The 27,798-nt window shown below is 32.2% G+C and overlaps 4 protein-coding genes across 12 annotated transcripts in view; 2 read left to right on the top strand and 2 right to left on the bottom strand.

Moving 5' to 3' along the window:
* LOC140673590 (uncharacterized) overlaps positions 1–4,756 on the top strand; it is a 41,455-nt gene extending 36,699 nt beyond the window's left edge. For both annotated transcript variants that reach the window (XM_072906635.1, XM_072906636.1), the window contains exon 5: positions 28–4,756. In XM_072906635.1, coding sequence (XP_072762736.1) covers positions 28–308 — 281 coding nt within the window. In that variant the 3' untranslated portion in view covers positions 309–4,756. The remainder of the gene's footprint in view (positions 1–27) is intronic.
* Positions 4,757–5,131: 375 nt separating this feature from the next.
* Positions 5,132–12,077, bottom strand: Mib2 (E3 ubiquitin-protein ligase mind bomb 2). Of its 2 annotated transcripts, none has more exons than XM_072906634.1 (12): positions 11,167–12,077; positions 10,452–10,914; positions 10,259–10,374; positions 9,777–10,165; positions 9,289–9,501; positions 9,042–9,213; positions 8,591–8,852; positions 8,114–8,425; positions 7,652–8,015; positions 7,224–7,435; positions 6,767–7,014; positions 5,132–6,673 (listed from the first exon to the last, which is right to left on the bottom strand). In XM_072906634.1, the coding sequence occupies exons 2-12, from the start codon at positions 10,880–10,882 to the stop codon at positions 6,363–6,365; spliced, it is 3,030 nt and encodes a 1,009-aa protein (XP_072762735.1). In that variant the 5' UTR covers positions 10,883–10,914; positions 11,167–12,077; the 3' UTR covers positions 5,132–6,362. The 2 variants fall into 2 exon arrangements, with proteins under 2 accessions (XP_072762735.1, XP_072762734.1); XM_072906633.1 differs by having other exon boundaries at positions 11,240–12,077.
* A 1,926-nt stretch (positions 12,078–14,003) lies between these two features.
* LOC140673410 (uncharacterized) lies at positions 14,004–17,185 on the bottom strand. 2 transcript variants are annotated; one of them, XM_072906377.1, is made up of 5 exons: positions 17,031–17,185; positions 15,962–16,937; positions 14,766–15,680; positions 14,470–14,671; positions 14,004–14,358 (listed from the first exon to the last, which is right to left on the bottom strand). In XM_072906377.1, exons 2-5 carry the CDS (start codon positions 16,847–16,849, stop codon positions 14,090–14,092), a joined length of 2,274 nt encoding a protein of 757 aa, XP_072762478.1. In that variant the 5' UTR covers positions 16,850–16,937; positions 17,031–17,185; the 3' UTR covers positions 14,004–14,089. The 2 variants fall into 2 exon arrangements, with proteins under 2 accessions (XP_072762478.1, XP_072762477.1); XM_072906376.1 differs by having other exon boundaries at positions 17,027–17,183.
* A 5,934-nt stretch (positions 17,186–23,119) lies between these two features.
* LOC140673285 (uncharacterized) overlaps positions 23,120–27,798 on the top strand; it is a 6,013-nt gene continuing 1,334 nt past the window's right edge. Inside the window, exons 1-4 of one of the 6 annotated variants that reach the window (XM_072906156.1) lie at positions 23,120–23,622; positions 23,909–26,145; positions 26,288–26,506; positions 27,106–27,543. In XM_072906156.1, the coding sequence (XP_072762257.1) occupies positions 26,296–26,506; positions 27,106–27,543 (649 nt within the window). In that variant the 5' untranslated portion in view covers positions 23,120–23,622; positions 23,909–26,145; positions 26,288–26,295. Of the gene's footprint in view, positions 23,623–23,908; positions 26,146–26,182; positions 26,507–27,105; positions 27,544–27,798 lie in introns of those variants that run through there. The other 5 variants (XM_072906157.1, XM_072906155.1, XM_072906154.1 and 2 more) reach the window with 5 other exon arrangements.

Genomic DNA, 27,798 nt, shown 5'->3' with positions numbered 1-27,798 from the left:
GTACTATGTAATGTTTTTCGAATGCAGAGGAACTGTCGAAGGAGAATGAAGCGACAAAGGGCAAGATGCGTCGACTGCGCTTAGTCATGGAGCAACGCCGCGCCAAGAGGAAAGCTAGGCGACAAGCGCGCGCGGCACCGTATACCACGCAATGGGCCGCGATGACTCCCGCCGATCCGAATCACGAACCGAACACGTCGGCGGCGGCCTCGGGTACCACCACCACTACCACCACGAGCACCAACAGCGCGGAACCGCAAAACGAGCCGGAGCTTCAACCGTGCAGTCCCGAACCGGTCGTAGCTTAAAATACTACCGAGTCACTAACGAGTCAATTCACGGCACACAGTAGTAGTAGCCTCTATATCGTAATACATAGAGAGTATAATTGTCTCTCTTTTATCCGTTCTTACCTGATCGCACTGATTTATTCCAAGAAAAACAGAAAAAAAATATGATGCAGGGTTGAACGTGTCCTACCTACAGGTAGAAGTTACATTCATTTCGTGTATACAACTCTCGTTCTGTTCGATACGTAACCAAACGCTGCAACGTTTTAATGTTAATTTGATACCCTGTTTTTCGTCGATACCACCCTAAGCCGTGCGAATGTAGATCATTGCCACAGAGATTTATACCGAGTTTCTCTCGAGTATGATGCAACTGTCTCGCTTTCTACGATTTGCGTTATCGTACGCAAAATAAAAAAGGAAAAAACAAAAACAAAATGTTATCGACGAGACTTGATTGACGGGATCAGAAGATGAAAAATCCAATTTATCATTTTTTTCTTTCATGAGCCCATAACGCTCAGAATCTAAAAGTTTATTTTTCTTTTTGTTTCTTATTATTTTTTTCTTTAAAAAATTTAGTTTCGGAATCAGGACTCTGCTCCATTTCCATCTTCTCTTCCCTTTCCCTCATAATTGTCTTCACGTCGACAAAGTCAAACCGTAGATGCGTTAAATTTAGAATGTTTATGCGTTAATAAACATAAAAAAAATGATGGTGCGTGACATTATAGCTATTATAACGAAAGATATATAGTGTTACCGCTATAATAAAGCTATGTATATTTCATATATATATATATATATATATATATATATATATATATATATATATATCATTAACGCGCGTTATATTATTAACGTGTAACGGAATACTGGGTATCTTACGGTTGTCGTTTCTGAACGTTAATAAAACGGTAATGTCGCAGTGTTTGGCCGGACTCAGGACTTGATCGTAGTTGACAATAATTACGCTCGGCGAATGAATCAGTGTGACGGTTTTACGTATCTACATCGACACACACGTCGCGCGAGAAGTCGATGAATCGTTTTAAGAGACAGAAAGAGAAAGAGAGATAGAGAAAGAGAGAGCAAAAGCTCCTATAAAGAATCCTATTAAAAAACTTCCTGCTAGGATTATAAAACTCGCCGATAAATACATGTCACGCATTTGAGAAATGAAAGAAAAAAAAAAAAAAAGAGCAGTTATTGTTCTGTATGCGGTTACTATGAGACTCCGCGATAATTATCCTTTCGCTATCATCAGGCACTTTAATCGAAGTCTTATACGAATAGATACGAGTAGAACTTTAATAATGCACGAATCGCGAAGCAAGACCGTTTCGGCAAGTAATGGCAAAGGACGCCGAGCTTTCGACGCAGAATTCTCGTCGCGTGAAACAGTGGAAAGAGAAAATGTCACGCGATGAAATTCGTACGCGTGAAATTTGTGCAAATTTGTACTTTGCGGTTCCCTATGGACCTATACGATTGATCTAAATCACTACGATCTTTTGTAAGTAGCAAGTGCACTTTCCAATGTCATTTATTTTGCAAGAAGGATACGCGGATATTATTTGTTGGAATATTTTTTATGTTAATCTTTTAGTGACTTTTCTGCGTTAAATAATGTGTACAGTCGGATTTCTGTATCATTTACTGTACTCTTAAACTTGAGGAAATCTCAAGTAAGAGTCTGAGTTGCTGAAATTTTTAGTAAGAATACGGTAATGTTTAATGATGTAGACATAGTTTATTCTATTTTCAAATTTAGACTTGTTTCATTAATTACAGCTGATTTGTTTATTAAATCGACCAATATTGAAATTTAATATACTTTGGCAATTGATAATGCTCAATTTATATTCGCAATTTGCAGGAAAAATTTATCGATTAAAAATTCCTTACTCATTCTAAAAACTGAGTAATGCGCACAATTTTATTTTTTCATTCTACTCATGCTTGGACAAGTGGAAAATGTGTGATAAAAGAGAAGGAGTGAAAGTGATTAAATGTGGATGTTGATTAAAAGTAGATGGTACAGAAATCCTTTATAATTTTCATCCAAACGTTGTTGTTTCTTTCATTAATTGAAAATTATAATCGAAAATAGTAATCGCAAATTATATATGTAAGACGCGAAGTGTGTCTTATTCTAGATCTTCTGTATTGTGCTTATGTTTGTTGTTCGTTCTTTGATATGTTAGTATTTATCCATACAATATGTATATTCTAAATCTATGCAATTTGTCTCCAGTTATCATTATCTTTCAATTCTTAATCGCATTTATTTTGTCATTAACGCATAAGGGCAATATCTTGATAGTCAATGTTGTCCATTTATGATTTAAAGATGTCAATGTCTCGATTAAGAAACGGAAAAAGAAAGGCGAACTAAAAAGGAAAAAAAAAAAAAACAAAAAATGAAAAATTATTTTTTTGCGTTGTACGTAATTCATAGAGTAATCTAGGGACAAAAAAAATCACAATATTGCGCCTAAATAGCGCAATAAGTTGGAAAAAATAGGATATTCATATCAGTTTTTGCAGTGTACACATTTCTGAACATGCTGTACTTCTTAATCGCTATTGTGAATCATATCTTGATGCTTGGTTGCCCTTTGTTAGGATTACGCTATAATATTATTCTCAAAGAGAGAGAAAAGATAAATGAAAAAAAAACAGTACAGAAGAGGCGTATAAGAGACAGTTCTATAGCTGAAAAGTTGCGTGATCGTACTATATAGTATACTATATGCCGTCACGATTTTGTTTAAGTTAATTAGGTACTATACAGATAAAATACGATGTCACTACTAATAGAGTACATTGCGTTTAGGTTACTTTAGAAAAAGAGAAAATATTATTACCATTATTATACATTATTATATATCGTTAGTATCGCTATTACGATTTTTGCAAAACTGGCTCAAGATTGTAATATACGATTATCGGAACCTTTATCGAGTACCAAAATAAATAAGATTGCTTGCTAAGCTAAGGAGACAACAAGCTCATTTTCAGTTCTTATTTCAAGTGCGTTATAGGTGCGTTTATTATTTGTCTCTGTAATATGTTATTTTCTATTTTCATTAACTATATAATTAGTCGACAACGTGAAAAAGTCAATGGGACACTTTTTCACGTTACTCAACAAAACATAAAGCTTAAGGGAATCTCTTTTTTTTTTTTTGGTCAAAAAAAACGACTTTTTTTGGAATTTTTTTTAGCAAAACTATGCGGTGTTTTAATTTCATCTTTCCCGGATGTTTTTATTATATATTTATTTATTTAAAAATATTTTTTTTATTAAAAATATCGCCTGTTATTCCTGCTCATTTATGATGCCGCGTGGAGTGCCTTAATCGCTGGTTGACACGATATCTACCCTTGAGATCATCTGAAACAAAAAAATTAAACAGTGTTTTTTTCTGCATACATGTAGTTATCGCCTGAACTAGAAGTAAGCAAAAAAAATTTTTTTTGAGAAAATGGCGACTTGTCAAACTTAAATAATCGATTTTACTCTTAAAATTGGTAATTTTTTTTTGCAATAAAAAAAAAGTATATAACGTATCACTTTTTCCTTAGTTCACGCGATAGAGGGATGTTTTCTGAAGATACAGTTAAAATTTCAAGTCAATCGATTGAATAGTTTTTTAGAAATCATGTCAACCAGTTGTAAAAAACCTATTTCGAGAAAAACGCGTTTAAAGTTTCAAGTTAAGTTTATGAAGATATATCAAGTACTTACAGCTAATCTGCTATATTAGGACCATACAGTATACCTTCTTTCTTTCTTTCTTCTTTTCCTTTTGTCAACACAATAAAATCTATTCACATTGAATTGACCACGCAACATGGAGTTCAAACAGCTGTTGAGCGCTTCAACATATATCTGCGCGCCGAGTCGGTTTACGGTTTACAACTTTCACAATTTAATTAATTTCAAATTAAAACTTTACAGAAGTATTTTCAAGACCTTAAACTACAAGATTCCGTAAAAAAAAAATCGATTTTTTTGACCAAAAAAAAAAAGAGATTCCCTCCTTAAAGGACGGAAAGAAATACGGATAAGAAAATTCAATTAGATTGAAGTTTATCTACTGTAAATTTGTTTATTTAAATTATGTCGTAAATTACAATCGCGTAGAAATCTATCGATGCTTAAAAGTTATGCTATCGTAATATAACATCTTTTGTGTAGTATATACGCACGTATCTAAATGACAATACAGCTAATATTAAAAAAAGGGAAGAGAAAAAGAAAGCTAATATCATCTTGATGAAATCAGATTGCAACACTATTGCAAATTATACGTTTCTCGCTATGAACGTAAAATTCGCGATGCGTTACCCTGTTCTCGACCCAGCACAATGATTCATAAAAAAACTCCTCTCGATTCTTCAATCACTAATGTAGAAATTACGTTAGCTGATATAAAAAAAATTGATTGATTATCGCAGCTCGGATACATCTTTACAACCTTATTCGTTATTAAATAGAATTCATTCCCTGTGCGCCTCGAGTTTTTCGTTGTGTTGAGTAGAAAGGCAAGATATCTAATACTGATAGAAACCAAAAAATCGCCCAAAATTATTGGTTATTTCTCAATCCTCATGTTAATAAGCTTGTACCTTTGTAATTATCGGCTCTTTTATTAAATTACGAACCTTGTTTTCTTTTCGTTCGACATGCATTCGCAATGGGAAGCGCGCTTAAAATTAATTGGTTCCATGCATTGTCGCACCCTGGATCACAAACGGATTACTTTATACAAATAAGTATATAATTATTCTATCTAAAAAATTTGGCTGGGGATATTTCCTTTCAACGTGTCTTATTTATCATCATGCAAAAAGAGTCAGCGAATACGCAAAAGACGATAAGGGAGAATGGGGGAAGTACAACAGTTGGACATCGAGAGATTCGTAAGATTTAAACAATACCTATGTCGTACGTAATGGGGGGAGGGGGGAGGGGGGGGGCGGGGGAGAGTTTTCAAGATATTTTTACTGAATCACTTCTGCACCAGATCATCGAAAATTTTCCATCGTGACGAAAAATCTTTTTCGTTTATATATGTTGGGATTAAATTATATCTACAAATGTGCCTCCCCTTTCTTCTTTTTCTACTGCGCGTGAAATAGCAAAAGTTCGCAGTCCGAAAGTCTTTGAATACTTTTTAACAGTATCCTTTCGCAATAATGTGGCGATATGTACAAGAACATTTCTATGAATTTCTTACGTTCTCTGCGTAAAAATGACAATGTTTTCCGTAAGTTAATTCGAGGAGAGCTCGTTCCCTGGTGCTCGTTAATCGCGCTCTCTTTAAACATTGGATTAAAAAATGGACGGGATAAAGCATAGGCAATACGCCGATTCATGAGGAAGGAGAGCGTACAACAATTGTATGTCGCATTCGTTTGCCAAGACACGAGATATCTCCAGTATATTAATTAATCTATTCAATTAATCTCTGAAAAAAAAAAAAAAAATAAAAGGTAACGTAAAATCGAATTATCTCATATCCGAGCAAATGTGTATCTTGTGATGCGCGTAATTTTTTTTGATATGACACGATATCGATGCTATAAAGATTGGCTCTCTCGTGTCGAAATTGTCACGGAATAAGAAAAGTGTGTATGTTTTGGCAGTTTAATTTTTTTTTTTTAGCACACGAAACGTAACGCACGCATCGCTACGATCAACTGATAAGCATTTTTCTACTACCATTTAATACCACAGTTGGCAGAATTCATTTTTTTATACCATTTGGACAAATGTATATATACATATCTTAAAAGGATATCATGGATGCGCGATATCTTGGAAGGTAATAGCATCGATCACAGTAAGTAAAAAGATTCCTGTGAATACCTTCTTTTCTGAATGTCTCCCTTGAGTAGCGGGCAAATTGTTTAAAGCCAGACATACGTTTATCACAACCATCTTGTTCACGATAATTATTATTATCGGGCAAAGTACCGATGCTTCCTGTCGGAACACATTGTATACTGCTCGAAAAAGCAACGTTATATCCGGTATAAACGTTTGGTCGTTAAACCTATCTAATACAGATTAATCTTCTTTGTAATCGTTTTACGACACATGTGACAAGTCTTTAGCGGGGCGGCACAGTGTTCGCAGGCACCGTGACCACAAAGGAAAGCGACGTTACGACGACGTTCCATGCAGATGCTGCACATGTTGGCCTCCTCGAGGTCCGCGACTCTAGTCTCGAGGTAACGTAGTCGCTCCAAGTCTTTGTCCTTTTCCTTTTCCCTCTCGCTGATCTCTTCCTTCCGTTTCCCTTCCGATATGTCTTTCGATTTTTCTTCCGAATTAGCTATTGAAACCTCACCTGTCGCCAGCTGACCATCTGGACAGATAATGCAAAAGGTAATGTAAAATATATAAATGTAAATTTTTCCTCAAAACCAAAGTGTTTAGAAAAATTACTAAAATCGTGTACCTTGAATCGTTTGCGTTTTCACGATGGCATGACCGCAACGTGCACAACCGAGCGTAACGCTACTGCTCGGATCGAGTCGGTTTTCTTGCTTTGCGTCTGTTACGATGCCTGAGCAATCCCGACATTCCGCAGCGTCACCGGAACCGGGAATACTTTTTCTCCCGCCACGCAATCCTTCCGATTGTGACATGTTATCTATCCGATATGTAGATGGTTCTACATAATTATTCGATGGATTATTCTCTATTCTGTAAAATAAAAAATTATCCTTCTATACATTTACTAATATGTTATCTAATGAATTATCTCAAAATCAATTAATCTCATTATTTTGAGAACGTTGCAAGTCCAATTTTCAAAATGTTGTAAAAGCGATTTGTCATTACGCATTTTATATATATTTATAATGTTTCGAAGATTGGATTTGCAACACTTTTTAAAATATCTTATTTCTTACTCTAATTGCGTGCTATGACTTTGGTATTTGTAAGATCGTAGAAGATCAACGAGCAGAGCAGCTTGAGGATCGCCCTCCAAAAGATCGAGCGGCGTCTTGTCCTTGTTATTTCTGACCTGCTCGAGGAGTTTGCAGCTTCTGTCCACGCTTACGAGAAAACAAGCTAGTGCTAATTCAGTCTTTGTGCTTTGCCTCGCTAGATTCTGCCAGATCTGTTCAAAAGAAACTATTTTGGTCAGAGAAAAATGACAAATCTATACTTTCGTTTCTTATACTTTTCAAATTATGAATAAAACTTTTTAATTTCATTTAAAAAAAAAAAAAAAAAAAAAAAATGAATACTTATTCGATGAATATTTACTTACATTCCTTTTCTTTTTGTATAAATTTATAAATATTCGAGTAAAATCATAAATATTCTTACATACCGCGTATATGAGCGGCGAATCTCGGCTACTCTCCGGCGTGGGCACGGCAGTTTGTTGATTCGGACTCTTTGCTATCGCAATGTGTAGCACGGTGTCACCATCCTCGTCGGCACTGCCGACGTCCGCACCAGCGTGCACCAGCAATTCGACAATTGACCAGTGACCCTGCGAAGTCGCCAAGTGCAACGGGGTTTGTCGTCGATTGTTACGTAGATCGACCTTGGCACGGCCGCCGTTCTGCGAGAGAAGAATGGCTGCGACTTCTTTGTGTCCGTTCAACGCCGCCAGATGTAACGCCGCGAATCCATCCTCCTTTTTCGTATCCACCAAGTGGCGCGCGCGTACGACTAGCCTCTCGGTTGCGCTATGGAAATGAATTTATGTAAATCAAGAGTAAATTAAGCAAATTTGGAAAACAGTCCAATTCTATCGTAAGCACTGCTATCTGTTCTATATACATACTAAGCATTGCCCTTGAGCGCGGCATGATGCAAGACGTTGAAGCCTCGTTTGTTTCGAAGCGTAAAGTCTACTCTCTCACAAGTGCATAAAGCGTCGATTACGTCTAACGCGTCCTTCCCGATTGCATCGTGCAACGCTGTGTCACCGTACGAGTCTTGCAGATTGACATCGCAAAGATGACGCAGAAGCACTCTCACGCATTGCGCGTGTTGTTTGTTAACTGCCACATGCAGAGCGCTGCATCTTCCGTTGTTGACGGCGTTGATAGTCGCGCCTTGCGATAACAGCAGCTCCATGATCTCTGGTTGATTACTGTTCGATCGAAAGAATAAAGATTAACACATGTAGTTGATTATACGGTCGGGAAAGGCCAATCAAACTTGTGAAAGAAGAAAGTCGGTAATAAATACATAATTGACATGTTCTGACATTTTCTTATCGTGGGAAAGAAAAGATAATGATCTTCTCCAAACATACCCAAACGCTGCGTAATGCAAGGGCGTATCACCGTCCTCGTCAACCGCTCGCAGAGAGGCGCCAGCTTCCAGAAGAAGATTACAAAGCTCTCGCTGGCCCTGATGCGCAGCCACCTGCAAACACGTTTTCCTGCCACCACCGGGAGCGCGCGCGTCCGCTCTGCCAGGATACTTTTTGAGAAATTCTCGCACTGCGGGCACCCCGGCCTCACCCCTAGCGGCGTCTCTCAACAGCTTCTCCACTTCGCTATCGGTACCCTCGACTAGAAGAAATTAATGATAAAATAGGTAATTACCCATAGAATTATAAACAAAATCAATCCAGTACTGAAGTTATCATGTATACTTTTTTCGATTACTTCATTTCGATTAAGTCGACATTTAAGTGAACTTTTTTTAGACTACTCTTTTTTTTTAATATTATAAGAATTATAATATAAAAAAAATAATACCTGAACGCTCTTTAAACCTATTTGCATTGTCGTGCGCGGCAGCCTTAACATTTGCGCCAGAAGATACAGGAACGACACTTAACGGATTAAATGTCCACGTAGGACCGTCTAGTGCTACGCGCAAGTCACCGTCGGGATAAATTTTGATTATTTTTCCAGTCTTTCCTAGGGCCTATGACAAATATAATGTAAATTCAATGTATTTATAAATACAAAAGAGAAACGGGTGTCTAGATTGTCGACTAACATTTTTCATGATATCTGTCCATTCGCCGTGACCAACTTGATACTGTTTGACGGCGGCTAAATCACTCTTTACACGAACTATGTCACCGAGGGAGAACCCGCTCTTAGCATTGACTTTCGTTAAAGCACCAGGATGAAAGGTCCATCTATTGTTACAGCCTTCGTACTGCACACGAATGTCTCCCTTGTCTGTAATTCGGTGCACCGTGCCAATCTAAATTTTAGAAAATTAAGTCAATTAATGCGTACGTATTTTTTATTAGTCTTGAATAAATATATTAAAGTATCAGAGACTTATTTTAATATATTTATTAATAAACATTAACTAAAATTATTAAAATGCTTAAAAATTTAACTTTTCTTTCTCTCAATTTCTAGAGACAAAAATCTAGCGAGATTCCGAGGATCAGTTAAATCTATGTTTACTTTAATTAATATTTATATGGGAACAATACTTGTAATGCAAGATTTTGTTTTTACAAAAAATACCTTTCCTATATATTCGGCCATGCGCGGATTCCAACCACCATGACCGTCTTGCATTTCCTTTAGTATATCGACCTCAATTAGTACTTTCACTTTGTCACCGACATTAAATGTTAGATGGTGTGGACTAGACGTGATGTTAGAGACACCGCTTTTTGTCGGTGTCGAGCTATTTCCGTTGTCTGATATGGTCAAAACCGGTTGGCCAAGCAGCGGAAGGTGTTCCTTGTAATAGGTGCCAGCATTAGCCTCCTCCACGTAACACAAATCCACGCAACCTTTGTAACCTAATCGATACACGTTGGTGCTACCCGTGGACCATGTGACAGTCGCGACAGAACGACTGCTCTCATTGTCCCATCCACGTATATCCATGACTCTGCCAGTCTTTCCTAAGAAATGGTCCGAGAGAAATGAGAAATTAATAATTTGCTACGTAATTCTAACTTCACAAACTCAAATGTACATAAATGAAATATTAATACCACGGCCACCATCCTGATCTCCCCACTCCCAATCAGGTCCACGAATGACTTTTGCTCCTATAAAGATTCCTTTTAAAGATGTCTTGGTACATCCTTCTCTCGGTCCTAGTTGGATTCTATAGCATTTTAGAACACAATGACAATTTTATATCAAGAGTCAATAAAACACTTGATTAAAATCACAAATACTAACCCCACGGAATTAGCTGTTTGAAATCTCTGAAATGTATGACTCAACTCGTGTACATCGGCCATGTAACACTGTGTGCAGAGATCATAGTCGAAGCATTGAGAACACTTCCACCTGATACCAATTATCCCGTGCCGTTTACAACCGTCACAAATAATGTTGGAGTGCTTGACACCAGCAGCCGCATTATCGAACATCAATAGATCATAAGCATTCTGGTAACCAATCCTGTAATTACTCCTAGCACCGTGGTCCCACTGAACGATGACCGTCTTGTCCGGCGTCCGATCGGTAGGATTCGGACTGGAGGCCGAGCTTCCAGTGGAAGGTGGTTTCCCGATCTCCACTACCGTTCCGGCGTGACCCTCGCCACCATCCTGATCGTCCCATTTCCAATCTTGCCCACGGACAACTCGCAAACCAACTTCCAACATCTCCAAGTGTACAAAACGTTTGGCTTCTAATCCTTTAAGAGAATATTACATACTATAACATAATATGTTGTAATATATATGTAATTATAATTGTAAAAATATAATTTAAAAAATGACATCAGCGCTTGATTTAAAGATATATACAAATACAAAATTATTAAAAATATTATTGTGTTAAACATGATATGTAATTATTGACCTTAGGAAATAATGTAAAATGTACAGATCCAACATGTAGTAATATATATATATATATATATATATATATATATATATATACATACATCAAAATTTATTTTCTGTAAATTCCCGAAGAAAGAACGGGAAAATATTCTTGACGAAGATGCGTTCCCGTACCTGAAGGCAATCCCGAGTCGGGGTCTACGAGCTCTATGAATCATACGCGGCAGCAGTGACGACGACGACGCGACCGATGAACCACGAGATGCGCGCTGTGGCTAGATATCGGTCGTAGAGAAGACGTGGAGACGACGTTACGCAGCATCGTCGACCGAACGATTACGCACGCTCCTCCATCGTCGGGGGAGGGAGGGGGGTGAGGACGCGGCGACGGTGACGGTCGTGAGATGAGTCCCCTACGTCCGCGATACCGACGACAATAACCTCATAACTCTCATAACTATGGGCTCGTGTTGATGATGGCGCCTCCTTCGGCCCGGGTCCGGGTACGTCGGCCCGCCAGATCCAACGCACGGGAAACTAATTAAATATCCTCCCTCCCGCTTTCGTCTCTCTCTCCCTCTCCCCCTCTCTCTCTTCCCAGTTCGCTCCTCTTTCCTCCATCGTATCGAATTCTTTCTTCCTGTTGCTCGTCGCGTGAACATCCATCAAGATAAAATTTTAATTGCACTTTTATCTCTCGTTCTTCTTGTCAACAACACATGTACATGTATTAAATATTGTGTAGAAAAAAAAATTATTACATGTAAAGTATAATGTCCAATATAATATTGTATATGTTATTTACGTCACAGATACTTCAAGTGTCAAAATTGCCACGTGAAATTACATACGTATGTGAATTTTGACACGGAATTCAGGATCGTGCGCGTCGCATCTAGATATTCATGCATCGTGATCGTTATATTTATTCGAGCCCGCAGGCAACTTTTGATGTGCACAAAAGTTGGGGTTTAACGATCCCCCGATCCCGAGTTCCGTACATACACTGCACACATACCATACCATCAGTGTTTTCCGTTATCTAAATAAAATTATCTAGATTTTTATTTAGATGTCTTTATTGTTTATTTTATCTTTTATCTATATAATTAAAGTATACGGCATCTTTATCTGTATCTCAGATTTAAAAAAGTAGTATCTTTTATAAAATATCTAAGATAATGTAATCAGTGCCATTTTTCTCATTCTGCGTTCGATCATATCATATCTACAAAATATAACACATTACCATCATCCGCGCTAATGGAGCGTCTTTTCAGTTGGGCAACAGATATTTGTACCTCGAAGAAATCGTTTATCCGATAATATGTTCGAAAAACTATTGTTTTTAAAAAATAAAAATTTGTAATTTAACTCTAAACCTTTAATGTATTAAACTGAAATATATGCTTATATTTTTTATAGTTTTCTGAAGTGTATTATTTTTATATAAATTGTAATTTTGAATATTATCTTAAAAGTATCTAGATAAAACACTCAACTAATTTATCTTTTATCTAGATATATTTAAATTAAGATTATCTTTATTTTATCTCAGATACAGACGCATATATTTTATCTTATCTATATCTAGATTATTTTAAATTATCTAAGCGCAACACTGCATACCATATACACTGACATATACACACACATATACGATTGTAACACACTGCGTGGAGATTTACTTTTGAAAAGAACTTCTAAAGTCTAGATGTGTAAATGTGTGCGAGATAATTCTATTTATATTCGAGACAAAAGTACATAAACTGTAGAAAACATATATCGTAGCAGCTTCATTAATTAAAAATTAAAATTCTTTCTTTATTCAATGATTCAATTGATTTGACAGATTTACATTCGATATGACAAATTTAAAAATTGATAATAAAAGTTATGCAATTTGTTAATATTGCTATTATAATACTTTTTGTTAATACTATATATTTTGTTAAATACAATTTTTGATGGATTTTACTTTAAATTGAATTTATGAATTAAGTGTATTTCATTTTTTACATACAATTTCACATAATACATAAATATATATAAACACATTAAATTATAAATTTCTGCTAAATAAAAGATAGAAAAGGGTTTTATAGTACAAAGGTTTTATAAAATGAGAAAATCATTTATTTACATTATTTAAAATGGAAACGCATATTATACATACACATTTGTACATATATATAATTTTTGTAATTCTATTAAATTATTCTTTTGTCATATTTTTTTTTATATAAATATATATATATATATATATATGTATATACAAGTTTTATTGCCAATTATATATATAGCCAATATTCATATTAATATTAATAAAAAAATTACATTATAATTAATCATGATAATATATTGAATAATCAGTACACTGAAATATTTTTAGAATATCAAAATATTAATTTACATAATAAAAAACATTATTTTTCCAATATTTTAATAATATTCTATAAAATATACTTCTAAAATATGTTTGTAGAAGAATATATATGTAACTTTGCTAATAAAGATGCAATTCCATTACAAATTGGTGTTTCACATACATGTATGAAAAATTATAAGTCAATTCAGAAATTTCATATATATATAATATATAATGTATGTAAAAATTTTAAATAATAAAAAAATATTAATAAGAATAATATCAATAATTAATATTCTAGTATTTTTACACTGATAAAACAAAAATTTACGATTACTCACATACAAAAATTAGTGGCATAATAAAAAAAAAATTGAAATTCTGCCACACATCATTTCATTAAAAAAATATAATTTTTTCTATTTCTCTTAAAATAATATTTTTATATCAAATCATTCACATAAAAAAAGATTTTGATATCTAAATTTAGTCAATAAGTTAGACATTCATCATTGACTAGTTTCTAAATTAAAATTAAAATTAGAATTATTCCAATAAATAAATAATTTCTAGAAATTGATTAAACTTTTGCCTTATATCATATGTTAATAGTTGTAAAAAAATTCGTATTAGTCTTTTACCAGAAACAAAAGTAATTATGTTGTTTCTTTTCTATAATTTTGAAAGGCAAATTTTTCTGACAATATGGCTACAGGCGCTTGTCCCGCGTAATTTGTGATATTTGCAACAGCACCGGCTTTTAATAGTGTCTGCGCCACTGCCGTGTGACCATTGTCCAGTGCATGAAACAGAGGCGTCCGTCCCGATCTCATATCCTTCAGATCTTTAGTCGCACCGGCTGATAAAAGCGCTTTCACCCCTTGCAAATTATCGCGCATGCTACAATAGTGTAACGTCGCAAAACCTTGAAAAACAAAATTGATTCATGGATTCAAGATGCGTTAATGAAAATTTTAATTTAGAGTAATATTAATTCGACACAAATGTTTCTTGCACAGTATCAATACAATCTCACCTTCCGAATCTATTTGATCAAGTAATTTTGAGTCGGAAACATGATCAATAAGCATTGATAACAAGGGTGATGATTGTTTACTAGCTATAATCAGTGCCGATTCGTGTATATATCTCGATGTCACCGGTTGTGCTCCAGCCTTCAGTAGAAGTTCTACGATTTCGCTACGTGCATCATATTTGATTGCCAATTCTAAACTCGTCTGTAAAATTCAAAGATTGTACAAAGTATCTTTTAAAAGATTAGATAAAATAAAATTAAAAGACTAGCTAAATTTTTAATTAGATTAAACTTACCACTCCATCTTCAGTCAATATATCGACACTTTCTTTACAATGCTTAAGTACCATTAATTGTCTCTGAACAAGATGGATGTTATTGCTTACAACGGCGTTATGTATATTTAACAAGCCATTTTTATCATAACGTTTAACTGATCCAAAATCTTTTTCTAAATGCTCTATAATATTTTTACATCTCATCTTTGTTATTGATAAAGTATCTTTCATTTTTACAGCATCTGAATTTTCTTCCAAAATTTGCTTAAGAAAATTGTCTATATCAAAATCATTTTCTTGTTCCATTGGAAGAGGAGTTTTAAGTAGAGAATCATTAAAGTGTAAATTATTTGTTAACTGATTTTGAGAAGGGATATCATGAACAGAAATTTGATTTATTCTCTGAATACTATCCAAATCTTTGTTTATGAATATAAAAGATTTAGGCTCCAATAAACCAAATACCATAGTCTGTACTTGCGTGTCGTGTACAGCTTTAAGGTCTTCTGGTAAAGGTTTTGAAACATGCCTTTCGATTCCAATTCCACAATCTGCTAGAGCCTTTAATGCTAGTGCACGCAACTCGTTATCCGTGACACTATCCATTGCTTTCTTAATAATATCCCATTGATCATCCAATAAGTTTGACTGATTTGTATCCTTGGAAGAATCCTTGTTTTGTACATCCAATTGTATGGTTGTGTCAGTAGTATTTGTAGTTTGTTGCGATTCTGAAATACATTCCATAGGAAGTGGATTATCAATCACAATGGTTGAATAATCATTTTCAGAGCCTTTCTTCAGAACTTTTTGTTCATTTTGTGTATTTTCACACTTTGTATCACACAAAACTTTATCACAATGTACACTGACATTTTTTTCATCATCTCCTGATGATACAGCAGTATTATACTCTGATGTCAAAGTTGTACTCTGATTAAGTAAAAAAAGTTTCATTAGGTATAACTGTATATTTTTTTCATTGTTTCATATACTCGATTATTAAGAAAACTACGTCAGAATGAACATGGAACAATTTATTTCTTATTTGTAACTTTTTGATTATTGAAGTTTTTATACTATTTAATCTAAATTTTCAAGTAAATCGCTATTAATCTGATTATATCTTTGAACAAAATTTACTGTATTTTTAAGGATATAATTATTTTTATACATTTTTTGTTTTTTAATAGAATACATTTTCTTTTACTTACTTGGGAATATTCTTCAGCCTTATGTACATTATTACTGTCAACAGAATTTACTACATCCTGCAAATTTATTATAGGAAATGATGATTGTGTAACTTCTTTATGCAACGGTACTTTTGTAACTGAAGTAATTTCATTATCTTTTTTTATTGTAGATTTTAGAATTCTAATACGCCTATTTACATTGTTTATTCCATTACATATTATATGCTTTTTACTGTTGCTATCAGTAGTTTGGTAAAATTGTTTAGGATGTGTTTCACTTGTAGAAACCGCTATTTCGACTTCACCAGTTTCATTAGTATCACTATTATATGCTTGTGCTTCGTTATTTCTGATTTCAGTATGATTTTTCCTTATTATATTTATTGGCAGAGTTGTAAATTGTTGCGACACTTTATTTGTTACAAAATCATTCTTGCTACAGGAGTTAATATCTATTGAATTATTTTCCTTTATGTTTTGTTTAAACATCCATGTAACATTCTTACTCAAGACCGGAGACAGAGTAACCGTTACTGGTTTCTTAACAGACTTGAAAGTATTAGATTTTGAAATCATGATCGTCTTCCCTTTCGATGGATTATCAGCTTTCAATTTCAAGTTAAATTCTCCTAAATCCTTTCCATTTGGAGATAAAATTCTTAATTTGTGCAGTTTATGTGGGATTTGACGCTTGATATTGGGCAACATCTTTGCATTTTCGGGGATTGTTGATAGCAGGGGTTCCTCTACGGGTTTTGCGATACCCTGGTCTATTGCCTCCTTTAACGTGCTGGGAAATTGTTGAGGCAACTGAAATTGTCGTCTCACACGTTCTATCGATTTTATTTTATCATTTTTCTTAAAGCACCTCCTTTTCGCCGGCGTAGGTTCCGCTATACTTTCCATTTAATAAATGCAATAAATCATAAATTGTCCACAATTAGTTCGTGCACTCTTCACGGTGAAATCCCCTTAATGTTGGAAGAGATGTAACCTGCAACCGAGTAATAAACAGATGCTTGTAATTTCCCGCCGTATAATAAATCGCATCATTCGACACATTCAACGAAATATAAAACTTACTAACTTGGATGCCAACGACCTGTCAAGATTACTTATGTGCTCAAAGCTCTCAAATCAACATTGAAGTCAATATGGAATTACCAAATTTTCCACAACAATTGGGGACATCCCTTCGAATATCACACCATGCTGCGACATTTCCACAATCATTGACCATATGGAAAAAAAATAACGGCGCATGCGTAAATACTTCGAAATGCATCTCGTTTAGATATTCGTATATTATGGAAATTTAGATGTGACTAAATTTAGAAGCGGCTCAATACAAATGTCAAAATTTAAACAGATTTTAATATAAATCTATATTGAATTTAATATAAATTTATATTAAATAGAATATCTCTATCTCTGTTCTATATTTATTTTCTTTCTCCTCTGTTTCCGGTTTTGGTTGGGATTTCACTTAACATTTGTCGACGTGTCGAACAATAGTGATTGGCTGTCAGATGGAGAATTCTTAAACTCTTGATTGAAACTCTAGCAACTCTCTATACGATAGTCAATCACCACATTCGACAATGTCGACAAATGTTAAGTGAAATTCCTAGCCTTTATCATAAATGACAGCAACCAATAGAAAACGTAAACGTATTCCTCTCTAGAATCCCTAATTGTATACATGATTGGCTATCAAATAAAAAAAATTTTCGGGACTTTCTCTATTCGATAGTAGACAGAAGAGAGAGGCCATGCTGGTGTTTTCCGTACGATGCATAGACTTCTATATAATACTAGACTGCTAACTTCTTATGTATAAGGCAGCTCTAATTTTATGTACATACAAACAAGTATGTATGACATCCCTTTCTGCGCATGCGCTGTGAAGGCGCGTGTTGCACGCATGTATATACATACTAAGTATGATAAACAAGCTTATATAAAAGATATAAAATAACTGCACATTTGTATCTCATAATTTAAAATTTATATTTCTTACTTTTTTACTAACACGACAAGTGTTCTGACAAGAATTAGAGACCGAAAGCAAGTTAGAAGTACATGTACTGATCATAATGGCGTCGGCACATGTCAGCGCATACGCAAAAAGGGTCACCTTAGCGCTAATAGTATCTCCCCGAACGCGCTCTTAGTACATAAAATTCGAGGACACTTTATATAAGCAAAATCTAGGGAGTTAGCAGTCTAGTATTACATAGAAGTCTGTGGTACGATGCTTTTTTTATAGCGTTTTCGATTGAGCGGATTTTAACCCAATCCGAATTATTTTACTATGAATTCAAGTCTTTTATTGGCAGAGATGCAATGACGTCATTATTCGTTCCCGGAGTGATTAAAGCCGGTATTCATAGTCCGATCTTATATTAATCTCGTTCAATTAATAAAATACAGCTACTTCATTGGTTGAACGGGGCTTAAGACCATCTTAAATATAAGATCGGACTATGAATACTAACCTAAATTTTCTTCAATCGAAAAGACTATTAAGGCATAATTTCACGCAGCGAGTAAAAGCTGACGTTTTACCTCCACTCCATCAATTTTTGCCAGAATGGCGAATCCAGCGAATAAACGCTCAAAGTTCGACACAGTCCAACTTTTAGCGAATTGAAGCAACGCTGAAGTTTAAATTATTTTACATAATTAAAAGTGTATAAAAGAAGAAATTATGGCTGAAGGGTTTAATCAATTGACAGCACCCGAAAATATGGACGAAGTTAGTATATATTATATATATACAGTATTTTTTAATTTGTATACATACAGTAAATTTTAAAAATTTAAAAATTTTTTAAAATCGGAGCTACCAAAAACCTTTTCTTCTTATATTTATTTCTTTTTTTTTTTCATAAACACATCGCAGCAACTGCAGCAGCTATACGCCGTCTTCTAATTTCAGCTATAACTGCTACTGTATGTCTATATTTTACGTACTCGACGTATTGATTATATTCTAACTCTATTTTTGTGGTTATGTCAGCAATTGTCGCTTTTTAAACGCTGCTTTGCGTTGTGATGAAATGGGGGTAAAACGCCAGCTTTTACTCGCTGCGTGAAATTGTGCCTTTAGATTAGACACTAGCTGTGCGTACATTTTACGACCGCCTGAAACTATATGGTCACCATAGACATAGGTCGGTATTCATAGTCAGATCTTATATTTAAGATCGTTTTAATATCCCGTTCCACCAATCAAATAGCCGCATAGCATCATTTTATTGGTTGAACGAGATCTTAAGACAATCTTAAATATAAGATCGGATTATGAATACCGGCATAGTAAGGATAGACTGGACATAGTCGGAGTGGGGGTAAGTTCAGGTAGAAAAGGACACTCTGAATGGCTAAAGGTGGAAGAACATAAAATTACAGAAGCCGTAAGCAGAAAGCAGATACCATTGTGCATGCATACGGTATCTGAATTTCCAATCTACACAAAAATACATAAGCATAGCCCCAAGCCATAAGTATAAATTTAATGAATTCTTCGGGTTCAATGAAAACTTCGGGTGTGTGAGCACTCCGAAATGCAATTTTTATAGCTCTGATTAGAGTTCTAGCTTCTTCTTAAAGAGTTTAAGAGTTCTTTATAAAAAATGAAAAAAGTTCCGTCGATTAACGGTTAGGTTTCAAATTTCTCTTTTCAGATAGCTTTATACGCATGCGCGAAAAAGAGAGAAAACGCATCAAGCTATTCAGAGTGTGTCCTTTTCTACCTGAAATTACCCTCATTCTGACTATTGCCAGTCTATCCTAAAGAATAAAAAAAAACAGGAGGGAGCATATGGCTAAACGGACGGAAATGTCTATAATATGTATACCAGCATAAAAGTGGACACTCAAAATGGCTGCTTATGGGCGCCAAAATTGAATGGTTTTTCGGAGATGCTGGAAGAACAAAGTTTTAAATATAAATATGGAATATACTTTATATTTTTAATAAAATCAACTCAATAAGATTAAATTGAAATATATAATTTTAATATGCAACAAATAAAATAATATATATTAATAATATTGAAATTTTAACACATTGTTTACTGTCCTTTAAATAGTATATCTAAATAAAACATAACCTTCAAAATATTAAATTCTTGTTATTATATTGATAACAATTATTAATCAATGAAATGTTATCCCATAATTTCGCGCTGTTGTTATGTCACAGGCCTGACAATGCACCATAATTTTATTTCACTATTATTTTTAGAATTAATAATTGTGCAAAATAACACGCACATATGTCTCTCTGACAACAGCTGCAGACGATGCTAATAAGCGTCAAAAAGTGGATACTCAAGATGGCGGCTTCTGTCAGCGATTTGGCTAGCCCCCATCACCGATACAATCCTTTCTGTTTCTTTTTACTCTTTGTGGTCACTCCACTTTCGATGATGATAAAATAGTTGTGGATGTATAACATGAACTAATTCATATCATGTGTGTTACCTCCAGACATTGTAGATCAGGAATACGGCCATTTAAATGGATTTATACGCATATATAATAAACTTTTTTTAATACTATGTACAAAAAATATTTGCAATAATATTGCTTCTTCTATTTTATTATTCTTGGAAAAAAATAAAAATTCTTAAAAACAATATTAAATAATGCTTTTAATTTTTGCAACAAATTTAGTTAAATATATACAGTATATATTATACAGTCATATATATGTCAATATATAATAAAGGCTATTGTGCTATTTTTACTATTATTCGTACCGAATATTACAAATATCAATTGCGCGCTAATAATACATGTATATAATATGTACGGGTTTAAATGATTTATGAAAAATAAAAATTAAAACTTTTATTTTGCATTTTATTGATTTGAAAATAATGCTAAAGGTCAGGGACTCGGACCGAAAGCTTTTTTCAGTTCGGTTCCGGTTACGGTTTAATAAAACATCGAATAAGTGTTTCAGTTTCAGTTTCGGTTTCTTGACCAGTGAACGAAACCGAAACCGAAAAAATTACGGTTTTTTAAAACTTTTTTTTTGGTTATAGTTACTTGTACGGAAAGAGTTTGAAGCGTAATGATAAATTTAATAAAATCACTTTTTTATATTTATTTTATTAAATTGTATATTTGCAGATGACAAGAAATAAAAATAAGAAATTATATTATTTAATACAATGCTTTATTTTATGCATATACATGTGTAAAATATAAACTAAAATGTGATTAATTTGGTGGATTCAGATAGAAGAATTAAGATATAAGCGACGTAGAGATAATAATTAACAATAATAATAAAAAATTTAGAACAGTTAAAAAATCTAAATAAGCATAATGTTATTTTACTCCAAACTAATATTTCGAAAAACTTATTATTAAAAAATTAAGCATTTTCAATCGAGCATTAAGTCGTCATATTGATTCAACTATGAAAAACAGATTTATACATATATAGATTAAGAACCTGAAAAAGAACCGAAAAGAACTGTTAACCGTAAATAATATTATTGGTTCGGTTATGATTTCGGTGTTCTAAATTTTATAAAATTTGGTTTCGGTTTCGGTATCGGTTCATCTAAAAAAAGGATTACGGAACGGTTTTCGGTTTTAATTCCGGTTCGGTCCGGATCCCTGCTAAAGGTTAGGTTAGGTTAGGTTAGGTTAGGTTAATGGGTTTTTTTACATTTAAAATGAAATCAAATACGAAATAAATCGGATAATTTTTACTTACATAAGTAATAAAGAAAATTGTATTTGTGAAAAGTACATATTACAGAGAGAATAATGTCGTGTTGTGTATGAATGTATAATCTTCATTTCAATTGCAAAAATCGGTAATTATAAAATTATATTAAAATACTATTAATTATTTTTTCTTATTATCCAGTGTTAATATCTTATTTTGAATTTAATTTTTGAGTTATTAGCTTTATATATATATATATAATTTTTGCGAATGAAATGAAATCATATATCTCACATACATCCATACATATACATATATATATTTATTTAGTAACCTATTGCACAGTATTAATTTAGATTAACCAGTATTCTTTTCATGTGATGTTGTTGCTGTTCATTCACTTTATTCAATCTATAATATATTTAATATATATACAGAACTATAGTTCTATATATGTATATTAAATATATTATAGATTGAATAAAGTGAATGAATAGCAACAACATCACATGAGAAGAACACCGCGGTTAACCTAAATTAATACTGTGCAATAGGTTACCAAATAATTATGCTGTACAAAAAGAAGAACAAACAATTCATATACTTACTAGTTTTTTATTCATGTCGATCCAATATGTTGTGATGGAGTTGTGTTTTTTAAAACCGGCTATTAAATTAATAGCCGGTTTTAAAAAAACAACTCCAAGAATAAATTATTCAACATAAAATTTTTTATCGAAACGATTCGAAACCCAAAACATGCTTACACTTGCACCGCTCATGACTGACTGTAACGCTCTCACAGTCGCGCGCGTATACTTAAATTCAAAATCAGTTGCACGCTGCAAAATCTTCAATAATATCAAAATAAACATAATCGAGAACTCTAAATATTTGAAATATATAAAAATTGCAATATACACTACAAAACAACGTCGGAGATTTCTTTCAACAAAATAATTGAACAAAGTCAAAATGTTTCATCGTAATATAGTCATTTTGATGTCGACATGACATTAATTGACCCAGGTAGCACAGGTTCGTTTTATAAACGTTTTCTAAACGTATCCAATATTTTTTAACCGTCAAACACCAATAAGAAACGTTTCAACAGAAACATTTTTAAAACCATAGTTTAAGAAACGTATTTTTTACGTTTCTATAAGGCCTGATTGCATCAACATTATTTTGGCTTTAAACGAGACTTAAATATATATATATATATATATATATATATATATATATATCTGTTTTTATTAATTTAGAAAGAAAAATAAAGATAGATACATGTTTAAGTCGCACTTAAATCCAAAATAATGTTGGTAACAATATCGGGCCTAAATAGAATAAAAATTAATGTTTTAATTCAAAATTATATATATATATATATATATATATATATATATATATATATATATATATGTGTGTGTGTGTGTATATATATACATATAATTTTGAATTAAAAAAATTAATGTATTTTTAATTTTAGATATTCATATTCATAGTCCGATTTTATATTGAAGACCGTCTTAATAATAATGTGTTGTAATTCAATCACAGAATCGTAATAACATATCTTAAGATATTATACTTAAAACGATCTTGAAATAAAAATAATGGACTATGAATATCGGAATGAATAGCGGGGTGATTTTCTCTCTCTCTTTCTCTCTTTCTCTTCCTCTTTCCATTGTCTTACTAACAAAAAGTATTAAGGTTATATTCCATTTATTTGGAATGATCGCAGAGTTATTGCATATATTTGCTGTTCAAACAAGAAAACTTTTATTGTGAATATTATACAAACGACTTGTGAATATTGCAAAAGTGAAACTAGTAGTGAAAGGATAGAAAAATACTAGTAATGTGTACTATAAAGTTAATCAATTCTCGTGCATAGATCATAACAAAGGTTAGGTTGATCAAAACGCCGGTCCGGCGAAAATATTGATATAAAGAATATCTCTTTTTTACGACGAATAAGGTAAGTTGTATATTGGTTTAATAATTTTATAGTTTACTGTTCTGTATATATGTATATATATGTATATTTATAACACAATATTAATACTAAAAAAAGATATGAGATTAGACGTCAAATATCACATCTACAAATAATATTTTACAATTAATAAGAAGATATCAATTTGTGTGAAATCATAATCTGATTAATCTAACATTTTTTATTGTATCAGTATATATTAAGAATTTTTACTATCAAATTATATTGTGTTTTTCATTTCTTAATTAAATAGTTGTCATTTTTTCAGGAAAATATATATGTAAATATATCTTTGTCGCACATATAATACTTACATAAAATACTTGTTAAAAAACAAAAGAACAGAAAAAATATTCTTGTTTAAATATGGATAAAGAAAAAGAAGTTAAATTTCTTGGCAAAAAACAAACTAAAAGGAATATACAAAAACAAGTACATGAGTTATTAAATGAACTCAATTGGAATGAAACAAAATCGACAACACATTCAGTCATTGACTGACACTTAGAACTAAACTTAAATATAGATGAAGATTTGGGTTTTAGTTTAAATTTTATAAATAATGAGACAAAATCATCAATGTCACATTCAATCATTGATTCGCATTTAGAACTAGGTTCAGATCAAGATTTAGATTTTGAAATATTTCCAGAATTATATATCACTGAAAAACATGATTTTTCAGAAAACGAAACATTATCTGATGATTTTCTGAATAAATTGAGAAACTGGGCCCTAACACATAATATTACATTATCAGCATTAGATGAATTATTGTCATTACTAAGACAATTTCATTATGATATATCTGTACCATTATCTGGAAGGTCTTTGTTATACACTCCAAAAACTACAAATTCAATTGATTTGCAAAGTGGAAAATTTACTTATTTTGGTATGCGTAAGCAGTTATATCTCCTATTAAAGGAAGAATCATGCTCAAAAATTATTGATTTAGATTTTAATATTGATGGGTTACCCTTGTTTAAAAGTAACAACATAGTTGTCTGGCCAATTCTTTGTAGATCATTAAGTTTAACTTCATTAAATAAACCATTTATTGTAGGTTTATTCACTGGCAAAGGAAAGCCAGAACCTCTTGATTGTTATTTACAAGATCTAATACACGAGCTTAATGATGATATATTAAAGAATAGTATTGAAATAGATCATAAATTATTTCAAATTAGAATCAGGTCTCTGATATGTGATGCTCCTGCACGAGCTTTTCTAAAATGTTGTGTAGGTCATAATTCTAGGCATGGGTGTGAAAAATGCGATATTGAAGGGAAATACATTAATAAAATGATTTTTCCATGTAAAAGTGGACAACTTAGAACAAAAGAAACTTTTACTAAACAAGTACAAGAGGAACATCATAAAGGAAGGTCTCCATTATTGAATTTAAACTTAGATTTAGTGAATCAATTTCCATTAGATCCCATGCATTTGGTATATTTAGGTATAATGAAAAAGTTGTTAATATTATGGGTATCAAAGGGAAAACCTTCATTTAAATTATCTGGAAGAGCTATTAATAATTTATCAGATAGATTAATTTTGTTGTCTTCTTATATAGTACATGAATTTCCTAGAAAATGTAGAGCTATATCGGACTTAAATCGTTGGAAAGCAAATGAGTTTAGATTATTCTTGTTATACGTGGGTCCAGTTTCTTTAATAAATATTTTGCCTAAACAACTTTACAATCATTTTTTAATGTTTCATGTTGGTATTACAATTCTGTGTAACGATAATCATATTTTTGAACATATTGACTTTGCAGAAGAAGTTTTGTATAATTTTGTAAAGTATTTTGAAAAATCCTATGGGAAAGAAGAAGTGACATATAATCTTCACAGTTTAATTCATTTAGTAACAGATGTAAGGAATCTTGGTAATTTAAACACAATTAATTGTTTTCCCTTTGAAAATTATTTGGGAAAATTAAAAAAACTTGTAAGATCATCTGCAAATCCTCATGCACAACTTTGTAGACGTATATCTGAATTATTTAATTATTCAAAGACTGAATTACCAATAACTAAATTAGAACCTAAGCAAAAACATTTTGAAGGACCTACACTTAGAGATAAAACTGACTTGATTTTACAATACAAGAAATTGAAAACACCGACATGCGTTTTGACGATTTTTTCACCTGACAATTGTGTTTCAATACAAGGAGATATTATTGTTCAGATTGTAAATATTCTGTGTTTGAAAGATCAATTTTATTCTATAATTTGTCGTCGATTCTTGAAAGTTTCTGAATTTTATGATTATCCATGTTCGTCCAAATTATTGAATATTTTTAAGGTGTCTCACATATCACCTGATATAGAAGAATTCCCTTTTATATCAGTAAAATATAAAAACATATTATTACCCGCATATGAAAAAGGAACTTACATTGTGTTTCCTCTTCTTCATGAATTGTAGTTAATGTATTCCTTTTATTTTATTGTATATAATTTTATATACGTATATTATTTATAGGTTTATGTGAGTATATATTATTTTATTTTGTAAAATTTAAAGTTAATTTTAAATGTCTGCAATATTAATTTTATATTGAAGAAAAAATTGTTGATGAAATGCAATAAGCACTTTCTGCTTATTCTGTTTAATGTTTTGTTTATTTCAGATTATAAAATGTATTCATTAATAGAATTTGCGATGAATTATGGACAAAAACCTGAAGTTGAAGTAGTCCCTAATATTTGGTTAGAAAAAGAGGAAGAAATATGGTATTGTTTGTGGCCTCAAAAAATTTCCACAAAACAAATCCGTAAGGCTATCGAAAAATGCTCTTTACCGGAAAAAAACTGGAAAAAATATAAATGTAGAATCTTGCATACATATGGTAAATTTTTGGTTTATGTTTTATAAAAGTTGTTTTGTTTTATAAAAAAGTAAAAATATTTATACACTTGCTTTATTTACAGTTATTTCCAAGATTTAACATATATTAGAAACTTAATTTATTATTTATTAGAGTATTTCTTATCTTTATAGTTTTCTTTTTTCACAATATATACCACATATCATTTTATTTATTTTTATAGTATAATTTTGTTATATACTGTCAGAGATTATTATATATTTAGCAATTACATATATATATATATATATTGTTGCATCCGCGGAACGATTTTGAACGTTCCGTTCGTGCGCGACAACCGTTCCTCGTTCACATATCGTCAATCAATATATTTCTTCAAAAACGGATGTCACAACAATATACATATATTTATCTCAAATCTTTCTTAAAATATTTATAAATATAATTTTTATTTCAAATTAAGATAAATAATTTTTATTTGTTTTGTATTATAGACGCTTTCAATTTTTGAATTAATGATATTTAATTTTAAACTGTTTTAAAAATCTATAGTTGATTTTATTATTAGTTTCTTAATTTATTTTATTATTATTTTATAGTTTATTTTACTATTATTTTAGCTTCTTACAATGATGCGAGGAAAAGATTAATAGATGCTGAATTCACGTCTACTCTAGAAACTGATGTAGAATTGCATGAAGACCAACGGCCAAAAAGAAGATTAAAAAGACCTCGAATTTATTCAGATTCTTCAGAATCTGATAACAATGAAGAGGTATTATGCAATAAAATCCCATCTCTTCCTGCATTAAAAATAACATCAAAAAATAGTAATTTATCAAGATCTATGATCACTTCCTGCCAACCATCAACATCAACAGTTGACAGTTTTTCAAAACGTATATCTAATGGAATTAGTTTTTCAACGTCTTCAGTAAGAGCAATTAGTCCTCCGCAGAAAACATTGAGAACTACATTGACCAGTTCAGATGAAAGAGCAATTAGTCCGCAAAATACATTCAGAACTACATTGACCAGTTCAGAATTTCACAAATCAGGTAAAATGTTAATAAACTTTTCTGTGTACAAGACTATTACTCTAACATATTAATAATTTTTATAAGAAACGTATAACTTAATAATAATTTTGCTTTTGAAATATACTGCACAGAATATTCTGAATAATCTGCACTATCTATATAAAAATTACTTTTTAGAATAATTGTGCTTTAATTAATTATTATTTTGAACATTTGACTTATTATTTATTATGTTGCTTTCTATATATTGTTTAGTTCAGCATTTACTATTTA

The sequence above is a fragment of the Anoplolepis gracilipes genome, chromosome 14, assembly GCF_047496725.1.
Source record: "Anoplolepis gracilipes chromosome 14, ASM4749672v1, whole genome shotgun sequence".
NCBI classification, from domain to species: domain Eukaryota; kingdom Metazoa; phylum Arthropoda; class Insecta; order Hymenoptera; family Formicidae; genus Anoplolepis; species Anoplolepis gracilipes.
This window is presented reverse-complemented; position numbering and strand designations above follow the sequence as displayed.

Coding starts and splice junctions, on each gene's coding strand:
- Mib2 (XM_072906634.1), bottom strand. CDS start 10,882: ATGTTGGAAGTTGGTTTGCGAGTTGTCCGTGGGCAAGATTGGAAATGG. Junction 8,426..8,590: donor TTGCATTACGCAGCGTTTGG/GTATGTTTGGAG, acceptor TCGATCGAACAG/TAATCAACCAGAGATCATGG. Junction 8,016..8,113: donor GCGCTCAAGGGCAATGCTTA/GTATGTATATAG, acceptor TCATTTCCATAG/CGCAACCGAGAGGCTAGTCG.
- LOC140673410 (XM_072906377.1), bottom strand. CDS start 16,849: ATGGAAAGTATAGCGGAACCTACGCCGGCGAAAAGGAGGTGCTTTAAG. Junction 14,672..14,765: donor TATTGACTGAAGATGGAGTG/GTAAGTTTAATC, acceptor TGAATTTTACAG/ACGAGTTTAGAATTGGCAAT. Junction 14,359..14,469: donor TGATCAAATAGATTCGGAAG/GTGAGATTGTAT, acceptor TTGTTTTTCAAG/GTTTTGCGACGTTACACTAT.